Source organism: Amphiprion ocellaris, chromosome 10, assembly GCF_022539595.1.
Source record: "Amphiprion ocellaris isolate individual 3 ecotype Okinawa chromosome 10, ASM2253959v1, whole genome shotgun sequence".
Taxonomy (NCBI): domain Eukaryota; kingdom Metazoa; phylum Chordata; class Actinopteri; family Pomacentridae; genus Amphiprion; species Amphiprion ocellaris.
This window is the reverse complement of record NC_072775.1, coordinates 24,500,260-24,526,710: the sequence shown is the minus strand read 5'-3', so window position 1 is coordinate 24,526,710 and position 26,451 is coordinate 24,500,260. Positions and strand designations below refer to the sequence as shown.

Below are 26,451 nucleotides of genomic sequence, written 5' to 3'. Positions count from 1 at the left end.
CTGCATTGCAAGGCTTAAACAGTGGTAAATGAGTTGTTAATATTCTGAAGTCTTCCAACACTTCAGTGTATTTCATATGGGTAATCCGTTATTTTCAGTTCATCTGCTATGCCTGTTGAACAGAGGATTACTGTACCTACAGAAATTCTTTCATCACCATACACTGCTGTTGCTTTTGTGTAGAAGTAACTTTTCAAAGTTAAATGTAATGCTTATTGCTGTAATACATCATGCTGCTTAGTCAATCTCTTGCAGAAATGGTCTCACGTGATAAAAGAAGAAATAGTGAATGACAGCAGTGGCATCCACACATAATAAATGCATATGAAGCATGTTGTCTACAGAGAATAAGGATTGATTGGGTGACTGAGGAGTTCTTGCTTGATGCAGTGTCAAAAAAGAAGTTGTTTTTTTGTTACCCAGTAGGTTAAATTCTGTGTTATGTGGCTTCTGTGAGCGAGTCATGACTGAGTCATCAGCTAGAAACTTTGTCATATTTGAGGGCCATTTGGTCCTCTGTATCAAAACGTGTTATTGAAGAATGAATTTGTTGACGAATGTGGCAGTAAAATCTGATAAACAGTCACACTTGCTCATGTGGAGGCAAGAATGTTGTTTATCTATTATACTTTATCCATTCCAGAGTTTTACTTTTCTTAAATTCTTTTGGAAAGTGCATTCTTTTAATTTGGCCCTTTAATGAATAAAGATGCTTATTATGGAATAAAAACATACACTACTGTTCAAAATTTGGGGTCACCTAGACAATTTCATGTTTTCCATGAAAACTCACACTTTTATTCATGTGCTAACATAATTGCACAAGGGTTTTCTAATCATCAGTTAGCCTTTCAACACCATTAGCTAACACAATGTAGCATTAGAACACAGGAGTGATGGTTGCTGGAAATGTTCCTCTGTACCCCTATGGAGATATTCCATTAAAAATCAGCTGCTTCCAGCTAGAATAGTCATTTACCACATTAACAATGTCTAGACTGTATTTCTGATTAATTTAATGTTATCTTCACTGAAAAACTGCTTTTGTTTAAGCAACAAAAATAAGGACATTTCCAAGTGACTCCAAACTTTTGAACAGTAGTGTACCTTCTTTTATTATATTCATACATGCCATCTGCTTTCTGAAATAAGAAAAAAAAAAGCCATAACTTCATTTCTCTGGTCTCTGGAACTAACAATTGATGTTTAAAAAATATTAAGAAATGTATGTATTCTAAACCACCACACTATGAGGGATAATATTGCAGAGTAAGCCTGTGGTTTTTCCTGTTACTTAAAATCGTCTGAGCATATTGCCACTTAACTCAGTTAAACTCTTTTGGGACACAACAACAGACCATAAAAGACCATCAAAACAAGCCAGTGGTTGAACCCAGATTTTGGGTCCCCTCATTACCCTGTCTGGCTCCACATGACTCCCTGTCTGACTGATACGCTGCGTGTGAGTGTAAAAGACGACCTGGTGGATTAGTTGGTTCGCTTTAGGTGATGTTTGACAGCAACACTGGAAGCTTGGATTAGTGGGAGTTTAGGGCCCTACGACGGAGGTCACTGTGGGATAACCATCTGCTCGGAAAGAGCATCCAATTCTCCGCTGGACACCTCGACCTGCTCCTCATTTGCCTGGGGACTCCTGCCTCTCCATGACAACTCGATGAGAAGCAGCCGAGCGACTAATGGCAGCGTAAACAGTTGTGAACAAAAGTTTACGTGCATTTGTAAAGACCACACATATCATGTCAATCTTAAATTTCCAATGTCCCCTATAACTCTAAATATTTAAATTAGTTTAAAATAAAATATTTTTTGTGCTATTGGAAAAGAGAAATCACATGTATTTGCTTATGTTTTGGTTCAAGGTAACTTAAAATCAGTCAACACAAAACTATTGTCTCAAACCTAGTAAATCTCCATTAACAGTCATTGCAACACTGAAATGACTAATTATGAGAAGCTTCATTAAAACATAAATGACACAAGCAAGATTAGGCAAGTATTAGCAACATAACAGAGAAAAGGATGCTCAAAGATTTCATTCAGCAAAATGTTAGTCTGAAAGAGATTAACTTAAAAAACTTTATATCTAAGATTATTTGTCTTACAATCCATTCATTTTGCCCTTATTTTTATTAGATATTTGTACAATAGTGTCAATGAAATTTTTTTTTCATATTAATTAACCCTTTAATTTTAGACAGCCTAAGTTGTTATAATTGTGTACCTTGCAATCATTTGTGAATGTCTCTCACTTTGAAGGGCTCCAACAGTTTGATATGAAAATGCAATCACAATGCCGTAAAAGGGATAAAACCGCGTAACACTGATTAAACTGAACTGATTGGGACAATGAATACATTTCAAAGTTCTATGCTTTGTCATCCACTACTAAAATATAGTTACTTTAAAATAAATTGAAAAAATAATTACAATCGTATCAAAAATTATCATATTATCAATCATATTGAGAGATGATAAAAACAACTAAAAGAATTATCAGATTTTTTGACTTGCTCGACAGTCCATGCTCCGCATTTGTGACCTGCCATTCTGTCTGGAAATATGACCAAAACTAAGCTTAAAGTCGTGATATTTAATCAGTGTCGCTTGATTCTACGTCTCAATCAGAAATAAACCTTTTTTCAAAAAATATATAATTCATCTATTCATTTTGTAGTGACTCTGCTACTTACAGTCACATGCTAAATTCCGGAACTTTTCAACTAAAATGAAAACTGCTTTGACAGAACAGAAAAGACAAAAGTTACGGAAACAAATATAAGTTGTAAAATATGTATAGTATGTGGTGTTATCACTTTTTTTTAAGCATTGATAACACCTGTGGGTTACAAATGTTGTACATGTACGCTACCGTTCAAAAGTTTGGTGTCACTTAGAAATGTCCTTTTTTTTTTTTTTTTTTTTTTTTTAAAGAAAAGTTTTTTTTTCAATGAAGGTAACATTAAATTAATCAGAAATAATTGATGATTAGAAAACCCTGTTAGCACATGAATAAAAGTGTGACTTTTCAGGCTCTCTGGGTGACAGCAAACTTTTGAACAGTAATGTAGATTCCATTTTTTTATATATTTATTTATTTATTTTGCCAGTATAGCAACATAGTGTAACTTTTTGAACCCCAAAATGTAAAATTCCAAGTTCTTTTTTCTGAATTTTTTAGTGTAATAAATAAATCAAAGACTTCAACTTTAGTTGTTTTTTTCTTTATTTGTGATTTATGCCCTTATATATGCGTTATGCTGTACAAAAAGTATGTCTGAGTCCTTTCTACTTCTAACTATTGCTGTGCTGTTTTTCTGGAGCTGCAGGACTTTATGTTGCAGTGAAAAATGAGCTCACAGTGAGAAAGATGTGACAGGAGCATAAAATGACAAGAAGCTGCTTGGGGTTCAGAGGGTTAATGCATCAGTGATTTTATGAACCTAATATAGAATAGCATATTACTCACAGGAGCCTTATACTCTGGTGTGAAAATGCACTGATTAAACATCTTTTTAATCAAGTATTGCAGTTCAATGCAAGATTTTTACTTGTAACTGTAATACTTTTGCTTACGTTTGCGAAAGCTGTGAATGCATTCTCTAGCATAGTACTTTTAATTGCACTTCAGATCAAATCTGAGCACATACAATAACTGTGCCTCCTTAAAAGACGACTTTTAACATTCACCACCAACACCAACAAGCCCATACTGTATCTCCTGCAGATGGACAAAGCTGCTCTTACATGTGGTTATGTTGTATTAGTGTTGATGTTTGGCGTAAAAATGTGCCACCCAGATGACCCTTAACTGTGGAGTTTGTGTTGTAGACTTTCATGTCAGTCCTTCCAAGCTTTAAACAGAATTACAAAACTCTACAATAATCACGATTTGAGAGATTAAACCAGCTCCTGAATCAGACAAGAGAGATGACAAGTACAGTAGCTGTCAATTACCAGAGGCCTCTCCATAGAAGTCCTCTGATTGAAATCAATACATTGTTCAATAGAAGCTGTATTTGCCAAGGTCTGGGTGACTTTATTTACACCTCTGTTAGAAGTTGCCTTCACTTTCAGAATGTACGTGATTACAAGACTTATCCAGTGTACTACTGATGCTGAGATATCCCATTCATCAGGCTGAACTATTGATTTTTACACGGTTCTTGTTAAATATGTTGATTATTGGAAAACACGAAGTTATTCTTAATAAGCTTCAAGGGAATTTTGATGCAGTTGATTGTTTAAACAACATTGATTTTAGGCTTCTTGGTTGTTTGTAAGTATTTATCCACAGGAGGTTTTTGTGGGCATGTCTGTGCTTTTTACACCAACTAAAAATACATAATTGTTTTTGTGTTGTGGAGACTTTCCACCATTTCATTTACAAAATAGTCATCTAACACGAATAAAAACTTTTTTGTCTCCTTAGAGCCCCCAGTGCCTATTGCGCCCCCCCAGCTGACTGCTGTCGGCGCCACCTACCTTTGGATCCAGCTGAATGCCAACTCCATCAATGGGGACGGTCCAATAATTGACAGAGAGGTGGAATACCGCACTGTTTCGGGCACCATGTATGACCTGCAGCCCGTGGACAAGACCACGCACAAGATCGGCCACCTAGATCCAGACACAGAGTATGAGATCAGTGTTCTGCTGACCAGACCTCTGGAGGGAGGCACTGGAGCTCCTGGACCCCCTCTAAGGGCGAGGACCAAGTGTGCTGGTGAGGCCAAAAATACAATTACTTACAGAACACCGCTGGGATTCTTGGGAAATTAAACATTATGCCATTTTACATAGTCACACGAAAAGGTTTAAATGTATGTGTTATGTAATATAAATGCATACAGTATCCCAACCAGGAAAAGTATTACACACAAAGAGATTTGCTCTAAGCTTTGTGACTAAACTAAAAGCACACAGCAACCACCATTTCATTCATGCAGTTGGTCTGACTGTTAAGGTGCACCCAGTCTATGAGCACATGCACCCTGGCTTACAGCATTAGGGTAACAAAGGAATCCTATAGAATATATAAAGTCTGTAGTAGAGTTAGATGAATAATGAGGATGATGATGAAGATGATGACATATTTGCCCTACTGAGCTCTGCCATGTATAACTTCATAACTTATACCTTCTTTGTGATGAATCTTCAGCCTGCTAATTGTGAATGTTTCAGTTTGTGAGTCAGCTATGACCCAGTGCCAGTAGGTGTTACGCATCCAAAAATAAAGATAACATCTGTTCCAGACAACAGCTCTAACAACAACAAAAAAAATAGTTTCATTGGCAGTACTTTGCACAGCTCCAACACAATGACTGTCTGATACAACACAGAACAAAAATGCCCTATTTTACTAAACACTGAGGGAGAAACTGGAATTTACAACAATCAGGTTGTAAAGATTGGTCAAAGCAGTTCAAGTAGTGCATTAATTCAGCACTTTTTCTTTATTGTTATTGCCTTAAGCCTGTTGTATCTGAGTTTGTACTGTTCCTAATTTACTTTTACAAACAAAACATTTAAAAAAGGATTTCTATCTTTACAAATCACCCCCTGCATACAATAAATAGCCATCAGGGCTCCATTGTTCTTTCAGCTCTATTGTGTTCCTCTAAAGCCTCATTAGATTTGAAGTAAATAAGAGGATCTTGCAATTGCCCAACATATATCATTGCCAGTTTACTAGTTAATTATTTTGTTGCATTAGACAAAGCTCCCTGTGCTCTCATTGTTTCCACCTATAGATTTTTATCGTGATTTTTTGGCCTTTTACAGCTTGTCTCTTTCCTGCATTTAGCACCTGAAACAAGTAAGGGGTTGCACTGTTTATACGCACTATTTGCAAGAGTAAAATTATACATCGTTTAACCAATGGAGCAATGTCAAGTTAAATGAAGTCCTTTTAACATCCCATTATTATTTGGAACAGCAATGTGTCAGCCCCAGAAATAGAGCAAAAAACTGCCCAACCACACTTTTTAAATACGTGTTTATTCTGCTTAATTCTTATTCCTAACAGCCTGTGAGCTTCCTAATCCATCAAGAACACAGATTGATATTATGTGTGAAGCGTAGTGGCACCTTAAATTTGGACCATTATATTGCGGGTATACAAACTCAAACATGTACATAAACACACTGAGAACGCCTGATGATATTGTACAAATTGCCCTTCTCACAACATTAACCAGCTAAATTCCCTTGCTGTACTAGTATGCCAACTCGAGGAACAAAACAAACCTAGCCTCAGCACTTTCCTAGGCTAATGCTGCTTGGTGTCCAGAGAAATGCTGATCAAAATGAGTATTTTCTTCCTTCTCTGCACAGGGTGTTACCTCCTCTCCCCACTGTGAAGGTCATGAGCTTATTCTTTTTTAGACTGGTTGATAGGGATGAATGGCCCTACCTGTGCAACCTTCTGAGCTAGGCCCGGCTTCTGTGGGGGTCCTGCCCCTTGGCCACCCCGCCGGTCACAGTCGGGGAGATTGATGACCCTGGTTCCTGAAGTGTGTTTGAGGAAGCAGCTCTTGATCTTGTCCGGCTCTCTGCTAGTCCTTCCCACTGACAGGCTGGGCCTCAGCGGTGCTCCTAATTGAACGGTTAAGACTCACAGGGCTGTGTGATACATCACTGTTGATACAGACAGACCCAGAGACTAGATCCCCCTCTCCCTGCACTGCTGTCTGGAGGTGCTAATGAAAATCTGTGGCCACTTTAGAATACTGCCTCTCACATAATTATTCATAGCCATGCTTTGGTCACTTTGCAAAATGAGCAATGTTTCTGATGACAAAGGATGTTTTAATTCAATCTTCTGTAAAATGGAGAATGTATAATGCAAGGACACCACCAATTCAATTCAGAGGCTGGAGGAAGAAAGAGCAAGCCTTGAAAGATTTTCTTTTCCATGAAGCACTTCCATTACTCTCCTAGTGAACAACAAAAGGATGTCTTATCCAAGGCTCTGTGATTGCTTTGGGGGGTTATTTGTGGGTTTCAAGGGTTTGCAGGATGATTCAAAACAACATTTTGCCGTTGCATATCTTCAAGTCTTTGGCCTGTTGATGTTGAATTTCACAACTTGTTAACTTTTGTCAATTTCCCCTTTTTCTCCTGGCAAGTATTCGGTAACTGCGCTCCCCCTCCATGTGAAATATGTGTCTCTGTGAAGTTGTTTACCAGTTGAGAGTGCTCCACGCTTTGAAAGTGTTACTTGAAGAAACACACTGTATTATCAGGTGGTGCCCTAGGATCACAGCATGGTGCCCTGCATTTCAGCAACATTACTGAGAGACCGTCTCACACAGAGACCATTTCCAGCCCACACTAGTAAGACTGATAAAGAAAGCTCAGTGTACATCTGCAGTTGCACTTGAGATCTATGTGGCAAAGTGTTTGCCACATAGAGTTTAGACAAAACATTGTCGGTTTGTTAGCTGATTTAGTTAATCATTTGTGTTTTCCATTTTAAATTGATTTGAGTTAGAGTAAAGTCTTTTTTTATATACAGCACTTGCTGTGATGTAGCAGAAATCATTTCATGCTAGTTATCATGGTGGAAGAACAGTCTGTCACAGTCTGTCCTGCATGTGTCATCTCCACCCTGTGGCCTCGTCTGTCCCGCTGGCTCTCGGGTGCTTTAAAAATGGCAGTACATGATGTCCATGCTGGGTCCAAACACCTGCTCAGATTCCAGCCTCTGCCAAATCCACATCTCCATCTATAAGTTCTCTCCATCTGCACCCCGATACCACGTGGGAGTAGTCTCATCTGTTTGTTTTCATTTTGCCATTCTGTTGCACTGACTGCTATTAAACACAGGGGAATCAATTAATCAGGGATCAGCCCTTGCTTAAATACGCTTTTATTTCTGTGGAGAGTGGGGAGAAGCTGTGCAATTATGTTCACTCACACCAAGGTTGGTTATTTGCATTTAGCTTCCTGGTTAATTTGTTAAATACCAGATCTATTTTGATGTAAATAAGAATGACGCAAGTCTGACTAAATGAAAATGGTAATGGTCGAGTCACACCAATCCAAGTACAATACCACTGTGACATTGATGCGACTTCAGATAAAGTGGTGATTTTTCCCCCAATAATATTATATTAAAGAAAGGACACTAAATATATAGCGGTAACCGATGCTATTGTGTCTTTTAACAGTTTTTTTCCTCATTCAAACATAAGCAGTTCAAGAATGTTCTAAAATTAAGTAAAAATTTAAACAAGGACAAGACATTGTAGCCTCTACGCTCAGAGGATGCAGTGTCATAATATACAATAAACATGTATTTGGGAAAAAGAGGTTTCTAAACATGCTAGACATATTTTTTTTTACTTCATGCCTGCAAAAAATATACATGTAAATACATTTTATAATGCACCTGATGCACAGACACTAACGTAATCCAAGTGAATTAACAGCAAAATGCTTGGTGTCTCTCTGTGTGTGCATCAGGAGCTCCAATAAAACATATTCTAGTAAGTAAGAACTATGAGATTAAGTTAAATTGTTCTCTAAAAATGCAAACATGATTAACGCAGATAGTTTTACCCAAACTTTGTAATGACCCAAGGATTCCCAAAAGAATATTGCATTGTAACAAAATGATCAGCGTTATTTATTCCACCTGTCAGTGGTCTTAATGTTGATGGTGTTATCATCGCGTGGATCAAACGTGCCAAAAGTTAGTTTTATTGTATGTATAGCATGACTTTTTATGTCACTACAAAGACTAGAAGATGCACAGAACCACTCCTCCTATCTTCTAACAGTAGGCAGTGGTTAGAGAGTGTAGCTTTGGAAAAATGCGTAATATCCATCTTGATGTGCTTTTTGATGACACTTTTTTCACACATGTCACATGAGCACTGGGCATGATAAGAATCATATAGCCTGTACAGTTATATGTCTATTGGTTTCATTCACAAAAAGATTTACCTCTTCTTTCACCGTCCTCACCTTTAAACCTTGCAAAATAATGCTGATGTTAATGTTATTCATTTTCTGCCATTGCTCAGCTGCCAAAATGAGCTTTCAGAAAATTGCAATATACAGTATAAACCGCCCTGTATTCAGTGTATACTAGATATGTCAAGAAATCATTCATTTTGATAGACAAGAAGATTTATGGTCTTACTTGAGGACAGTGAAATGTCTCTAAAGACCAGATGTTAGGTTAGGTTGTAACTGACCTTTCTGTCAAAAAGAGCTTCTTTTTTTTCTTCTTGTAGCTCAAATGAATATAAAACAACACAAATAGCTCTTTTTGAAGCTAAGTTTGTTAGCAGGCTAACAAGAAAGTGCCCAAACCTAAACACCATTCACCTTTACAGCTGTGTCAGCTTACATTATTTCCATTCACACTTATCTGGGCCATTTTTTGTACTCTTGAGAAACCTTGTATAGCAAAACCTTAACATTTTGTTAACAAAGGAAGAATGATGATCTGTCAGCTGCAACTGAAATTTTTTCCACTTCTATAGCTTTCTGGATGTCCACGGGAAATTGCCTCAGCGAGATCTAAACCTTTATGGTAGTTGCTTTTTTGCTAAGGTTGAGATTGGGGAGATCTGTCTCTCTTGGTCTAAATGGAAAGGAAATTGTTTGCTAGGCATGTGTCTAATTAACACCATTGTTGTCTTGAGCCATGAATAGAAAGCCACTTCACCCCACCATCTCAGATAACACTGGTTCAGTCTGTCACCCACAAAAGCTGAGAGTCATTTGACCTATAGAGTTTATATAGTGTCGATCGCAGGGTGAATGGAAAGCCTTGGTTGGAGGCCCATTGAATTTGTGTTCTTTTGTCAGTCCAAGAAAACGGGGTAGATTGAGTTTGTGGTGTGCAGGAAGGTTATGGGAGGACAACAATAAAAGTCTTTTTAACACTGGCAGTTGGAAGTAGAATGGCGAATTGTGTGCTATGATATTGGCTCTGCAAAAGGCAAATTGTGTTCCTCTCAAGGACATGTCTTCAAACAACTGCTGTTGGAAAGGAAAAGGAGAGTCTATGAGACTCTGCATTTATAGATGTTTCATTATTATTATTTCCCTCACCTCCATCACTCCATCTATTCCCCAAACAGGAAGGAACTGAGATTCTGAGAACAGATGTGCACAAATGATACTCTGGTGACATCCATATAAACTTGGTCTCTTTCTACTCCAGAGTTGCTTCTTCAGCTCCTCATAAACAATTATCATTGAGATTGTTTGTAACCTCTACTCTGAAGCCTCAGGAGAATGATAAATAGCAGTAGTCAGGCTTAGAAAGATCCTTTTTTCTACTGTTTTTAAATTTGAACTGAAATACTTCTCAAGGTCTTTAAATGTTTCTATTCTCTGTGTTTAATTATTCATGGTCTATCTGCTGTAATTTTTGTCACAGATTTTCTCCATCCTTTTGCTGAATTATAGATGGCCTATTCCCCTTCCTAGGCGTCCAACAAGCACTCAGTCAGGTTGTATAATGCTAACTGAAGAACATTTCTGTGTCTCCTCCTTAACCAAAGGACATGAATGTCAGGAAGGCTGCGATTTATTCCCTATATTCACCCAGCTGGATAGCTACATCTTGGGTCTCATATATTTCCTAAGTAGGTGGATCAGAAAATGCAGCAACCATTTCACAAAGTCAAGCGATTCGCTTTGATTTACACGGTGGGTAACACCCTGAGTCTGAGTGCGACACATGCAGGGTTTTTGGCAACAAATGACAATGGCACACAGGCCATCTGGGAAGTGTTGAAGTTGAAGAATCACCTTGGTAACCTCCCACTGCTCCTGTACAGTTTACGTTCCCATCGGTAAATGAAGGCTTGTGTTTTTCCTGTTTGTAAGCCCTAACCACAATCACTTTCTCGAGGAACCTGTACACAAAAGACAAAGCCCAGTCTGACAGTATAGATGGGTGTGTGGGCATGTTTATGTAATAAGACAGATGGGGCAGAGAGGGTCATTCTACCTGTCACTCTGACCCCAATCACTGCACAGTATATTGGTGGAAACAAAATGAAAGATTCATTTAACTACTTCCATCTCCGCTGCCTCTGTGCTTCCTATCAACTGGCTTTCCATTTGTCTTCATCCGGTCGGTAGACTCAAGCTTTCCTTCACCTTTTGACTCGAAGGAACACTTGGGAGATTTGTTCTTTTAATTGACATTTTAAATCATGAAATATGCAGTTATTTGTTCATTTTCTATTTTCCCAAGAGAAATATTAATTGTGCAATCAAATGTTTACTGTTTTTATGAGCTACAGGTGCTTTGTATTTGAAGCAAAGTGAAACAAGGTTACTTGCTTCTTGTGGATGGCAATATCATCTTAAATGGTTCACAACAACATGTTGCAGTGCAAGGCTTATTTTATCTCCACCCTGCTAAATGCTACTGTCATGATTAATAAACTGTAGAACCATTTTTAGCTTTATTAGCCTTTAAACTATGGCACCAGCCAGTATGTTACAAAAACATAATGGGAGAAAGTAAGCATTATTAATTATTAAAATGCATCCACTAGCAAACATTTACAGTTGTGTCTCCAAGAGTTAGCGTACTGTGAAAAAAAATTTAATTTTTTTTTGTGTCATGATTTATTTCATAAAGGTAAACTTTCATTTTCAATTCTAATTTATATTCTATTGTCATTACATGTAAAGTCAATTATTTTTAGCTTTTTCTTGGTTATGGCTTGTAGCTCATGAATATGAGAAATCCACAGATATTATTAAAATGTTTCATTTTAAGTTTATGTAAATTGCTATTCCAACAGTGTTCAGTACGCACAACCACAAGACTACTGATCTGGGAAATTTTCCAGAAGATCATCAACACCCTCCACAAGGGGTGTAGACCACAGAAGGTTATTGCTGAAAAGGCTGGCTGTTGGCAGATTGCTGTATTGAAGTATATTAAAGGAAAGATGACTGGAAGGGAAAAGTGTGGCAGGAGAAGGTGCACAAGCAACAGAGAAAGTTGCAAGAAAAGTAGATGCAAGACCTTGGGGGAAGTCCACAAGCAGTGGACTGAAGCTGGTGTCAAGAGCCACTTTAGAACCTAATATCAAGACATTCCTGAACCAGAGACATCAGGAGGTCTTGCCTGGTCTGAGGAGAAAAACAGCCGGACTTCTGCTCAGTGGGCCAAAAACTTTTTTTTCATATGGAAGTAAATTTTATATTTCATTTGGAATTTAAGGTCCTAGACTCTGGAGGAAGAGTGGAGAGACACAGAATCCAAGGTATTTGAAGCCCAATGTGAAGTTTTCACAGTCATGTCATCTGCTGGTGCTGGTCCACTGTGTTTTATCAAGTCCAAAGTCAACAGAGTGTCCACCAGGAGACTTTAGAGCACTTCACCTCCATCTGCTGACAAACTTCATGGAGATGCTGGTGTCCTTTTCCAACAGGACTTAACTACTACTACCAAATGGTTTGCTGATTATGACATTACTGTGCTTGATTGGCCAACCCACTCACCTGACCTGAACCCCATAGAACCCTATATGGGATGAGGAAGATGAGAAACACTTGACCCAAAAATACAGAAAAGCTGAAGGCTATCAAAGCAACCTGGACTTCAATAACACCTCAGCAGTAACACAGGCTGGTGGATTGCATAAATGAACAATAGTTTTCAGAAGTTGGACATGTCTGTATTGAAAATAATTTTCTGATTGATCATAGGAAATATTAAAAAATTCTGAGAAACTGGATTTCTGATTTCCATGAGCTATACGACATAATCATCAAAACTAAAACAAAAAAAAAGGCTTGAAGTCTTTTGAATTACATGTAATAAAAATGGAATATACGAAAGTTTACCTTGTTGAATTAAATTAGAATAAAAATACTTCACTATGATATTGTAATTATTTCAGATGTGCCAGTATATAGAGATGTACGCATACATAACATATGTGTTTCGACTCACCAGCCACTTCATTTGGTACACCTTTAAATTTTACTTGAGCGAAGCTTCCAGTTTTATAGTTTTTGATGGTCCTACTGTGTGCATATTGAAGTCACAATAAAGGATGGTGCACCAAAATGCATTACATTAAAAAGTGTTCCTAATATTTTGACATGCTCTTATATGGTAATGGGTGGACAAATGGAGTGGTCCTCCATGGACTGGACTCATTTTCCAGCACATCCCACAGGTGCTTGATCAAACTGAGATATAACGAATTTTGAGGCCAAGTGAACACCTTGAACTCTTTGTCATGTTCCTCCAACCATTTCTGACCAATTTTGCAGTGGAGCAGGGAGCATTATAATGCTGAAAGAGGCCACTGTCAGCAGGGAATACCATTGCTGTAAAACAGTGCGTATGGTCAGCAGCAGTTTTTAGCGGGATGGTATGTATCAAAGTACCATCCACATGAATGCAAAGGTTTCCCAGCAGCACATTGCATAGAGCATCACACATCCTCCACCCGCTGGTCCTCTTCCTGTAATGCATTTTGTTGCCAAATCTTCCCCAGGTAATCCATGCAACAATCTGTCTACTTTGTAAAAGAAAACATTATTCATCACACCAGGCCACCTGTCTAGTCCAGGTCTGACACTCGTGTACCTGTTGTAGATGCTTTTACCAATGGAAAGCAATTTTGTCTGCGGCTCTGCAGTCCCATATGCAGCAAACTGTGATGCTCTGTAAGTTCAGGCAGCATTCTGACTTTTAGCTGTTTGCGCTACAGTAGCTTGTCTATAGAACTGGATCACACAGGCCAGCTTTTGGTCTCCTGGAGTTCAGTGAGTCTTTGGCACCCATGACCCTGTTACTGGTTCAGCCGTTGTCCTTCTTTGGACCACTTTGGTAGGTACTAACTTCTACACACTGGCACCACCTCACAACAACTGCTATTTTGGAGATACTCTAAACTCAGTCTTTTAGCCATCACAATTTGTCCCTGATCAAAGTCTGTCAGATCCTTACACTTGTCCATTTTTCCTGCTTCCAACACATCAACTCGAAGAACTGACTGTTCACTTGCTGCCCAGTGTATCCCTCCCCTTGACACTTGTCATTGTAATGAGGTAATCAGTGTTATTCACTTCACCTACCAGTGGTTTTAATCTTGTGGCTGATCAATGTGTAGTCTAATGTCTCTCACCTTCATTTGCTGTACCTTATGTGATTGTCGCTTTCCAACCATTCCTGTTCCAACTCTGTATTCCTCATGTTTTCTTGTTTGAATTCCTGTATGACTTTGCTTGTTCTTGGATTTTTGCCTTCGAAAGACTCCCTGTGCTTTATTTGCCTTCCCATTTTGTTATGATAGCTTTCTGGAGTAAACCTCACTTTTTCTGCCTGCCTCCTGTGTGAGTCGTATATTTTGAATTCTGACAGTTTAAATAGCTTTGAAAGCGTTATAAACTGACGCAGTTGTGTGGAGGTGTTAAAGGAGATTTGAACTTCCCTCTAGCTCTCTTTTATTGTTTAACTATGTGTCTCTTTTCATATGAACAACCACGTTTAACACTATGAAAGTCAGTTATGAATGAAAATTAGAAATGAGGTCAGGAAACATGTCAGCTCGAGCTGTTTCTGCTGTAGGGTCTAATTCTGACAACAGAGTTTACACAGAAACGATAAGGACACAGCATTGTTTTTTTTGTGAACATGTTGGCATTTTTAAGACAGAATACAGTAGTTTGTTGTTTATGAAGAAAGACAAGCACTGACTTGGTATGACTTGACAACCTTAAATCTTGTCATACATCATATGTGCTGGTAGAGTATGTCTTACTCTCTCACACACACTTTCTGCCTCTCTTTCTATCCAGTGATGTGGGAAGGAAGGCATTCACCCATCCATCTCCACCCCTACAGCTTCAGGGGGTTCATCAGACAAGGTGGCAGTCCGGTCTGGTCCGGCGCCAGGGCTCATTCATTGATTTCAATTTGATCCAGAGCATTGTAGCCCCTCCGCCCCTCATCCTCACCCATCATGGCAGTTCCATTTATCATGAGGCCTATAAAGAAGGTCTTGACAGAGTGAGGAGCAACCACCACCATTCAATAAATCCTTGTGATTATCCACGCCTCCAAGGTGTATGGACAAAGTGCCTGTGTGCATGTCCTGAACATGTGGGCATTTGTCTCTGACTTGATAATGGGTGTACAGGGTGATGGTGCAAAACAAAAGGTCCATGTACAGTGTCTTGAAAGTGCTATCAATTATAACATATGTACACGCATCAAATTCAAGGTCTACTTTGACTTGTTGCATTTGATTGCAACAAAAGCCTTGACATTTCCACCCTCCTCTGTCTTAGTTTTTTTTTTCCTCCAGTCTCACCACCCACACATTGACTCCCTTCATCTCTCCCTCTTAACCCCCCTACTCTTTCTTTTCCTCCAGGGGATTGCATAGAGGAGCACTCTAGGTGGGTGATTGTCGGTTATCAAAAGCTGTCATTACCGCTCGCTTCTGTGGGATATGAAAATGATTTCCTAAGTGTAAAACCCTTGTCATTACCTCAATGGTCGCAGTGCTATCAGTGAGATGTAATAGAAAAAGAGGCAAACAAATGTGCTTCCAGTCCGCCCAGCTCAAACAGAACAGAATGAATAACACACAACAATGGAGAGATAAGTGACGGCAATATCAGGCCTCACTGCCTGGAATGGAACACTTTACATGAAAACATCCGTCCAACCAGGATTTAATCTTTGCAGTCTTCGACAATGGCGCCTGCGTGTGACGAGCCCCAGCTGACAGTCTCCAGCAAGGAATCTGGCCATTCATGTGAATGAGAAAGTCATGGCATTTCTCTTTTTCATCTCCAAACAGAAAACACTCCCTCCTCCTCCTCCTCCTCCTCCTCCTCAACCTGAGCATCGTTTCATCCTGATGAGATGCTGACCAGACTCGGAAGCCACATTGACTTGCTGATGGTTTCTAATCATTGGGGATGTAGTCTTTTCTTCCTCCCTCCTGGGTCCGTTCGCTGAGCAGGGAGATGGAAGTCTATGCCAGCACTCGGCTTTTCTGCTTTTAATCGATACAGATCTGATAAAGATCCTGGCTTTCCGAATGACTCCTACGCTGCAAAGCCTGAGGAAGATCTGATAAGTAAATTGTTCCTCTGTACATATAGCCAGAAAGATGCTGAGGAACCAGGCGTGTGCTGCTGTGGAAGCTTCTGCTCTCTTAAGACTGTAAACACAGTAGAAAACAGACATTGTCCTCCTTCACACACACACACACACACACACACACACACACACACACACACACACACACACACACACACATACACACACAGACGCACACACACACACACTTGTCTCGCAGTAAAGTGGCTGTGCTCCAGACATGCCCAATTTGTTTCCTTTCATCCAGGACTAATGTCTTGTTCTACCCAGGGGCTAAGTGCACTATTTGAAGCCCCCTCTAGGACAGGCAGTTGCAACATGCGGTTATTTGTTGTTTTTGTTTGGTGTTTTGTGAAATCATGTTATCACTTCAGCTCCAGTAGCATGTATGTACGGCCCATTCAAATTAACACCGGGCAATGATGTGCTGATAATTTCTAAAAACGTTATTTAAATGTCACACTGTAATGACAAAAAAAATCACTAATAGTTCTATGTAAATGTCAAATTCAAATTATTCAATTACATCGGCTTGTGTGGGGCAGGTGATAATTTGTCCATCGCTTGGAATACCAATCTGCCTCTCAGTGGAACACATTCTGTGTGCCCTGGCATAAGATAGACCTCAGTAATTTCCTGCTCCAAGGGATGCTTTCATAGCCATTATTATAACTCTATTCTGCTAGAAATATCTGCTGTACTAGAGAGATATTAGAGTCATATTTTCTGTACTTTTGCCCCAATGTCGCCCTGAGTGTGTGATAGCTTGAGAGGATTGTTTAAAAAAAAAAGTGGTATGGATTTCTAGAGATAGCCTGTTATTCCTTGTTGTGATTTGTGCTTGTGCTTTTGATACTGAGCCTCTTACTGCTTGGTCAATAAAACTAAACTAGCAGTCACAGCAGCCTGGGATAATAGGCTCATCTCATCAGCTGTCATTCATGGGCCTGTGGGCCTTTTTGAAAATGGCTGCATGGCCTCCATCTATGCATGAAGGGATTTATAAGGGAAATAATCCATTCATTGAAACCGTCCATTTTGGATAAAGTGAGGGAGGCTGGAAAATGTGTTTTTTTTGTTTGTTTGTTTATTTTTTAAAAATTTTTTTGTGAAAGTCAACCATGACCAGGTTCTTAAATGGACAGGGCACCTTGCTGTTGATGCAAACAGATGATGTCATTCTGAGTCATAGGTTACAAGTTGTGATTGGCTGTCTGCCACAGATCCTCAAATTTTACTGCCTCCCTCAGACAGCTGGCATTTGCGCTACAGGGAGCCAAAGGGCCAGTGAACAATTAGCCTTTTTGCTACAAAATTCCAGGCAGAGACTATAGAATAATCATAAGAGCAGTTTACTGTGTGTCCAATATTCCTTTATGTACCTTCCCTACAACATTCATCCAGGATATAAAGAAAACGTCTCATGGTCCTACCACCAATAAGTCAGTTTAAATGTACAAGTAGATAATTGCATCCCCTTGTTTCATTTTTGGTCTTGTTTGCTTGATATGGCGTACTTCTCTGCATAGTTATATTTCCTCCCCTGTACCATTCTGGCATCTCTCCATTGGCCAGAATTAGGGCGCAGTGGACATTATCTGTGATGTTCCACGAAGATGGGAGTATGACATTCTCCTTGAATGCTCCAGAAATGAGACTTACTCTCGGCCACTCGTGCACGTCTGCTTGAGATTCACACTTTGGTGCATTTGTCACTTTGAGAGCATCTGGTTTAATTTGATTTCTGTGCCTGGCCACCCTGCAATTCTCTGTGCTTTTAGTGTAACCGTTGCCTACTGAGTGCGGCCAACAGATAGTTCCGCAAATAAAGGGGTTTAAACTTCTATTTTCTGGATGGCTTTTCCAACATTGCAAACAATTTGAAGAAGCCTGGTTTCCTTTGACAATTCTTCCCATTTCTGTGTAAGAAATTTTTTATTTGTTTTGGTTCTAATTACATTTGTTAAAAATGACAGCCCAATTTGAGAACTGATACATAATATCTGCAGTTTGAAAATAGTGTGGAGTTGATTTCCTTATTGTATATTAGAACTTCAACTGAACAATTTACTTATCCAGTGCAGTTGTCAGTCTAGTTGAAGGTAGATGTCTTATATAGCACTTTCTTTCAAATTTTAAGATTTGTTCACCGCTGAAGGGCAGTGCTGTTTGCAGATCCTTTTTCTAAGATGACCTCTTAAATTCAAAGGAGTATTCCAACACAGCACTGCAGAAAGGTTCCTCATAGAAATTAAAGCATTTTTTCTCAGCATGTCTCAGCCAGTTAAAAAGGTTTTTTTTTTTTTTTTTACCTTCTTTAAAGAGAAAATGGAGACTTACAGTTACAAATCCTTGAACATGATTTGCCTTTTTTCTTTTGAGAAGATGTATTTTTTCTCCATTTTCTAGACATTATTCAATCATTTGTAACCCTTTGCGTGTGCTTCGTCTACTGTATTGTACACATCAAGATCCCTTCCCCAATATTTCTAAACCAGCATGTCGTCTGCTGTCTTCAGGCCCTTCTGATGCTATTTAATCTGCTTTATGAAAGTGCAGCAGAGACCACATCCATTGTTTTGTCTTCGTCAAATCTACAAGTGTTCAATCTTTAATTCATCCAGGAATGCTTTTTTCTTTTTGCACTAACCTTTCCCGTTTGTACACGCTTCTGTCATGATACATGTCATGACCTAATTCTCTGAAACAATTCTCTGTCTTTTAGACTTTCTGTATCACTACATAGGACTTTATCTCATTCCTGTATTTGAAAGGATTTTCAAAAAATAAATTTAAAAAAAAATGAACAGTTGGAATTTTTATTTCAGGTGGTATCCACAAAATACAGATATGTAACAAAAAGAAACATTTAAATGGAATCACCTTAAGAGGCTAGCAACAGTGTTGTTTGCAGGTTCTTGTTTGTTTGTTTTTCCTTTACACCGTCTGTAGAAATGAACAGTCTGCTGGAGCTCCAGTCCAGGTTCCCCTCATGCACCTCCAGAATGTTAAACATGGCTGCCGTAGCTGCCTCTGAATTGCTGGACTGTGTCTCCTGGGGAACGGGAAATTGAGCCCTGGCTCTTCCTAATAGGTGGTAAAGTGTTAAGTTCCAGAGAAATGGACTGCGAATTTAACCTGGAATGGAAATTGATCCCATTACCTTGTGCTTGGGCTGCTTTCCTCCCATGTGAAAGGAGAGAGGAGAGAGACAGCAAGAGGGGAAAATAGATGGGAAAGCAGGATGAGAAAGCAAGACAGAAAGGGAGAGAGAGAGAGAAGGGGGAGTCATGGAAGAGGAGATGGACAGAGAGAGAGGAAATTGAGAAATGGAGGGAATGGAGAAAAAGAGATGGAAGGAGAGGAGATGGAAGGAAAGTAAGAAAATGGAGAAAGTAGACGAGGAAAGGCAAGGCGACATAGAGTGTATGTGATTAGAGGTGATAGAATGGCAGTGGGGGTTGTCTCCTGTGCGGATTGACAGGCCGGCTGACTCTGTATCAGTGTGGCGCTAATAGCTGACCGCCACTGGGCGAGATGGAAAAGAGAGTGGAAAAGGCAGAGGACAAGGTAGAAGGAGAGAGAGGAACGGCACGCTCTGAAGGGATGATACACCTCCTGCTGAGGGTTTCCACCAACAGACTTGTGCTGTCCTGGTGTGTGCAGCTGCTGTGAGACTCAGTTAGCAACGGTGATGGGGTTTGGCAATGCTCAGCATCAGGCTGTGGCTTTGAAATTTGGAAATACTTTCTGGATATACAAACGACAAATAGAAGAAATGGTATTTCAGTATGAATGAAATTATGAAATTATTGATCAGTTCTGAAGCTAGATTTCCTTTGACCCAAAGGAACAGAGTCTTCTCTGTGCTCTGGCAGGGAGCTCAGTAGTTTTCTTGAGTTTACTGAAACTATCCCACACTACCTGCCTTTTCATATGGCCTAATTAATTATCTTGATGTGTACTCACACTTTCCTCTCTCTGCCCATCTACCCAGAGCCCATGCACGGCCCGCGACGGTTGGAAGTGGTGGACATCCAATCCAAACAGGTGACAGTACGCTGGGAACCTCTGGGCTACAATGTGACGCGCTGCCACAGTTACAACCTGACCGTCCAGTACCGCTCCAGAGTGGCTGGCAAGGAGGAGACCAGGGAGGAGGTGTGTTATGACACACAGAGCCGCAATCCTCAGCACACCATCCACAACTTGACGCCCTTCACCAACCTCAGTGTCAAGCTGGTGCTGCGCAACTTGGAGGGTGTCAAGGAGAGCACTGAGCTTGAGGTTCAGACTGATGAGGACGGTAAGTGAAAGCAAATACATGAAGTGAAACACAACCAATTCTACCCAACAACTGCAGGGTGTGACAACAGCATAGAGGCTATTGTCCATTATTATTATTATTTAGGTTTGCTATGGTGAAAACCTATTTTTGTTCTCTTTTATTTATTCTTAGAAAGTTTCCTCTAGTGCCCATACAACTAGTTGGCCTTCCAGCTTTACAAGATGTTAGTCAGTTTGTAAGTAGAAACTGAGGAACCAGTCATTGAGCCCAGAATTTTACAACAATCCAGTTCCTTCCCTGCTCACTGCCTCCAAAGGGAACCATTCAGAAAGAGCAGCTGCCTCAAGGTCTGCCAGATTTCTTTACTTTCTACAGGATGCTTTTGCTAACTTCAAAGTGTCTTCAAGCACTCCCAGCATCAGAGGAGCTGAGCACCCAATGAATTACTTTTATTTTTGATGGTAACGTCACCACAAAAATACAAAAATCTTTAGTTTTGGAATGTTGTGCATTATCAACATTGATAGTGTGCCCACTGTTCAGAGCTCTGTGGATATTGTTTTACTGAGGGACATTGAAAGAGGGTCAAAACTAAGGAGTGAGTGATTGAAATCTAAACTGTGTTAGCTCTCCACATATGTTTACTTTTCTCCCGCTTTCTGTGCTTTAATATTCTGCATTTTAATACAGCTGAGTTCCTAATAAAATTCCTCTCACTTACAAATTATTCTGTTACTGTTGTCAGATCAAAGAACAAGTATGAAATAATGACTGAAACACAGCCCATTAAGACTGTGTGTTAACCGGCAGTCACCTAATAACCTTTTCCAAGAAGCACATCGAAACTATGGAAGTCCTCTGAAAAATTCACCATATGTCTGTAAGTTTGGCAATATTTCTGTGTAAAATGATTACTTAGAGAGAAAGTTAGAAGCGATAGATAGTCCTGGTCTGACAATAAGTCAATAAGTCAATGTCAGTAAAACAGACTGTTAGCTAAGAGGTTCAAATAAAATGCAACCTAATATTTCTGTTAATGGAAATATGCACTAATTCTCTATAATAATGTAGTGTGGCTAATTTTAAGACATTAAAATTAAATGAGCTTTTAATGTAACGCCTGCACAAAAATCTTATTGTTGAAGATGTAATTTAAAGCAGGTAAAAAACTGCTCAAAGTGGTAATATTTTGGATGGGCAGATCATTTTCACCTGATAAACAGCTATAAGCAAAGTCTGGGATTTTCCCAATAAAATTCCCAAATATTCACGAGAGCGTAGAAGTCAGACTGTCAGCCTCTGTGTTGTGTTATTGTCTCACCTGGTTCAAAGCTTAAAGATCCTCTGTGTTGCCTCAGCAGACACAGGAAATGAACTCTATAGAAGTCTCAAGGAACTGCGGCCGCCAGATAACGAACAGGCTCAGCTGACGAAAAGAGAGTCGTGTCTGGCTCAGATATCTCTGGTTAGAGACTTGAAAGTGACAACTGTTTTTCACTATCTGACTGCTACGGGTTTCTGTGGATCTGTGTGTTTAGGGTCTCATGAGAAAAAGTGCACAGACAGCTGTAGTTGTGTTCTTCAAGTTTAAATCTTGAAATAATGATAAAAAAAAAATCATCTCCACATCATTCTGATTCACTTACAAAATGAAAACATTTCACACAAGGGGTTAAAGGACCAGATCTCTTTGGCAGCATCACACTGCAAGTAAACATTGCAGAAAGATTGAGATTTCCACTATTCCCACTGGGTTACAAGTTCATCTTTGGTGGAAACACAATTTTATCAGCATGAAAAGTGTTCAGCTTTGCTGTAAAAGACTTATCACTGTGTTTGTCTTGGGTAACAATGGCTTCAGATAATCTGACAAGCTCCAGTAAGATGTGTTTCACTTTGGCTCATGGCCGTTTGTGTAGTGCAGTCTTTGAAAAGCTTTTTTTATTGATTGTTTGATGCACATCAGCATTAGGTGCTTCGCTGGGTAAATCATAATAAAAACGACTAAAGCAAGGTCCATCTGGCTTTTATTGGCAACATTCTAACTTATCAAACAGCAGAAGGATATATGAATGATTATCTCTCTAGGAAATCCAACTGTGCATAATTTCTATAAAGTATTTTTCTTGAAAATGAAAGTTTTGAGAAACAAGTGTGTCTGTGGTCATTTCCCACAGTGCCAGGGGCTGTTCCTCTAGAGTCCATTCAGGGCAGTGCCTATGAGGAGAAGATCGTCCTGAAGTGGAGAGAACCAGCACAAACCTATGGGATCATCACTCAGTATGAGGTACAAAAGCATCAGCGTTTGCACAATGTTGGGAGTATGGATCATCATTTAGAACAGACTTATTTCCTGGATTAAGCTTTTTTTTTTCGCTTCCACCTGTCTTTCAATTCCTTGGAATCTTTTTGCACAGCTGCGATGGGCAGCAGTGTACAGAGCTGCTCATAAAATGTTGAAATACATTTTTTTTGCTTTGCTTTGTTTTATAAAGCAAGGATTTGGGTGAATCTGTAAGTTGAACACACAGCATAGGGGTACCTTGTTTAATGAAGTAGGATTTATTCGGTAACCAGCCTTATTCCATTAAATTGGGCTATTTTAAAGAAAATGTGTATCAAAGAACCCAACCTGGACCTGGTCAGCTCAGTTAGCAGGTCCAAAATCCTCACTTAAGTTTAATTTTGATATTCCATTTTGGGTGCACTGGCTAACATTTAGCTGTCCTGATAAAGTTTAATATTATATTTTAAATTTATGCAAGAATCGACATGATAATAGGAGGAGAAAACAGCAGAATTTAGCAGGTTGGCTATTAGTTTAGGTTTTCTGTTAACTGAGTCTGTTTACTAATTTCTTGGTTTATGTTCTTACTGTGTTTTTTGTTTTCCATTTTGAAAAAAAAATTCTGATGGTTTTGGTGATCTCTTACATTTTCCCATGTGATGCTGGCATGTAATTTTATGGGAAAGTATGTCAACAACTTTGAGATAAGCTGAAATTGAATGTGTTCTCTGTGTTAGAGGTATTAAAAAGCAACCACCTTGACTATAGTAAAATAAGTTTGAATTAGACCAGTCACATTAGTGGAAGAGTTTAACATAAATCAATTTGTTAGGTTCACTTGATTCTGGGTTTTCATGATATGCTTTTAAAACCTCCTTTATAAAGTACTACCTGAATGTGTTTCACTCTTCTTTGTTTTGCTAGAAGAGAATCAGTTCTGCAAGCTGCCGTCGTCTTATGTCTTCTAACATATATATGAATGCTGAAGAAATACAATCTCTAAAACACACCTCAAACACATCACAATTCAGCACCAAGCAGTTGTTGACATAAGGCTCTCCACAAGCCCTGCACGCCTTGTCCAGGAGCAACAATGAGTCTTGAATAATGCAGCCTCCACACACGCTCACAATATATGTACACACTGATCTTAACCAGCCTAAGGTGAAAATAATTCTCCAGACTTTGCTTTAGATTGATTCTCCTCTATTTATTTTCTCTCTTGTCACCATTTGCCCACATTTGATATTTTTACTAGCTTAGCAATCATTGACAGCACTGTTTCATACAAAAAGAGCAGATTGAATAGAAAAGGCAGTGCACATATGCTTGCCATATGCTCTATTCACTGCCATGCCATCAGATAACTGAAAAAAATTGTTTTAACAGCACAAAGTCATTTTAGTCAAAGTAGGAACATCCTAAAGTCAGCACTATAACAATTTCTTGTTTATGCAAATGTGTGGAGTGCAGTGTTATGTCTTGTACACAGCTAAGAGGTGCCAGCGGAGTGCAGGAAAACAATGTCCATAAAAACGGCAGATTTACCGCATATCTAGTCACTTTTAGAGCAACATGGTTTAGCTGTTTATCTTTTTAAAATTTTAAAGAGTTTAGAAGAAATGGCATAGATTGCATTGCTGCTTCATCAATTTCATGCATTTTTCTGCTGAGGCAAATGTGTTTCACTGTATTAAAAGCTATGATATTCACATGCTGTAGCAATTACTTCTCTCCTTCTGGAAAACCTTAGTAGCACAGTAATGATGTGTCGACAAGTTTATATATATATATATATATATATATATATATATATATATATATATATATATATATATATATATATATATTGCTCAGTATAGCTGATGAAGAATGATGATAAGAATCAATGTGAAATCTGCCGTATATATCTTTCAGTCGATGCTGGCTCATATCTGTTGGAAAAGTTGCCAGTAAAACAGCACTGACAGAGCATGGTCAAAAAGGAATGGAGATGAAATATCTTTGATATCAGGCCTTGTCAGATATATTTCACTTTGAGTTCTTTGATAACGTCAAATCAGCAGTAGCAGTGTGAAAGTGATATATATATATATATATATATATATATATATATATATATATATATATATATATATATATATATATATATATATATATATATATATATATATATAGCACTTTCACACTGCTACAGTCTGGTTTGAGAAAGCAACCATCACTGTATTCTGCTGGTATTCCCCAGAAGTTGCTTCTTATAAGTCAGGACCTTGCTTTGATTTGACGTTATCAAAGAACTCAAAGTGAAATATATCTGACAAGGCCTGATATCAAAGATATTTCATCTCCATTCCTTTTTGACCATGCTCTGTCAGTGCTGTTTTACTGGCAACTTTTCCAACAGATATGAGCCAGCATCGACTGAAAGATATATACGGCAGATTTCACATTGATTCTTATCATCATTCTTCATCAGCTATACTGAGCAATACAAATTAACTGTGCAGTAGAAGGTTTTGCATCATCGTAATACAGTGGTAAATACAAGCTGGGGATATTATCACCTTTTAGGGAAATAGCCACGATATAATGTATGAAAATATACCGTACTGTCAGAGAAAACCAACAGTATTATTAAAAGCCACTGTTGTTAGCCATCTTAATTTAATGGCAGGCCAGATTATATATTCTTTTTCATCAACACTTATTTTGCTTTCTTCAGGATTTTATAAATGAAAGTGGCTGAGATGATTTGTGTTTTTTGAATGCTTCAAAAATTTGACATCAGCCTCCCTCATAAAAATTCAAACCAGTGTGATTTAAAAAGCTTTATATATCAGGTCAAATCAGCCCATATTAATTTGCTCAAATATTTTCTATTATTTTCCTGTCAGTTTCTTTATTGCTGTAAAAACCTGTCCATGTGCCCAGTCTTGACAAGTCATTTCAAATTCCTCTCCCTGAAATGTTATGATATAGCATTTGGCATCACAGACTCATTTTACAGACAAAGACTAAATGAGAAGGCCTCGAAGCATTTCAAAACTTGATGGACACAAATTATGCAGCACTCCAAATTCCCTTTGTGTTCCTTAATTGGAATTATAATGGAGGCTTTCCTTTACGAGCAGAGGCATTTTTTTAAAGTGGGACTTTACAGTTATTCAAAATGGATATTAGCAAAAAAAAACCCCAAAAAAACGCTCACCTTAATGCTTTCCTCCAGAGCTGCCTGTGTTTATAAATGGAGAAGGAATACATTACGTGTATTTCCTCTCTCCTTGAAACCATAAGCTTGCATCAGCTTTGGTTTAAAAATATTTACCTCTGCTTTTACAAGTCAGCTGTAACCCCAGTAATGAGACAGCCTGTCTCCATAGTCCTTTCATACCGCACTAATTTTGGAAATAAGCATAAAACCTGGTTGACATGAAGTCAGAAGCTCATGTACAAGGCGAGATCTTTCACAGACTGCTCCGAGCACTGGCTTTAGTACTGAAGACAAATTCCACAGAGCAATCAGTTTTTGTTTAACATGTGCAGAGAATTTCCTTTGATGTATTACATCAGTGGAGCACAATTAATTGTGTTCAACATCGATTTATATCGTATATGTAACACTGCACATTTGCCATATAGAGATATACAATATCTATCAATATAGAACTACTTTTTACTCATTCCATATAATATTACCATTTTACCTTTTTGTATTTCTTGTATATTATAGTATGTTTT

At 38.7% G+C, this 26,451-nt stretch overlaps 1 protein-coding gene across 9 annotated transcripts in view; it reads left to right on the top strand.

The window, feature by feature from the left end:
* The window catches only part of LOC111576970 (protein tyrosine phosphatase receptor type M), a 178,745-nt gene that overhangs the window by 69,608 nt on the left and 82,686 nt on the right, over window positions 1-26,451 (top strand). For all 9 annotated transcript variants that reach the window (XM_055014635.1, XM_055014637.1, XM_055014636.1 and 6 more), the window contains exons 7-9: window positions 4,451-4,744; window positions 20,136-20,444; window positions 22,604-22,713. In XM_055014635.1, coding sequence (XP_054870610.1) covers window positions 4,451-4,744; window positions 20,136-20,444; window positions 22,604-22,713 — 713 coding nt within the window. The remainder of the gene's footprint in view (window positions 1-4,450; window positions 4,745-20,135; window positions 20,445-22,603; window positions 22,714-26,451) is intronic.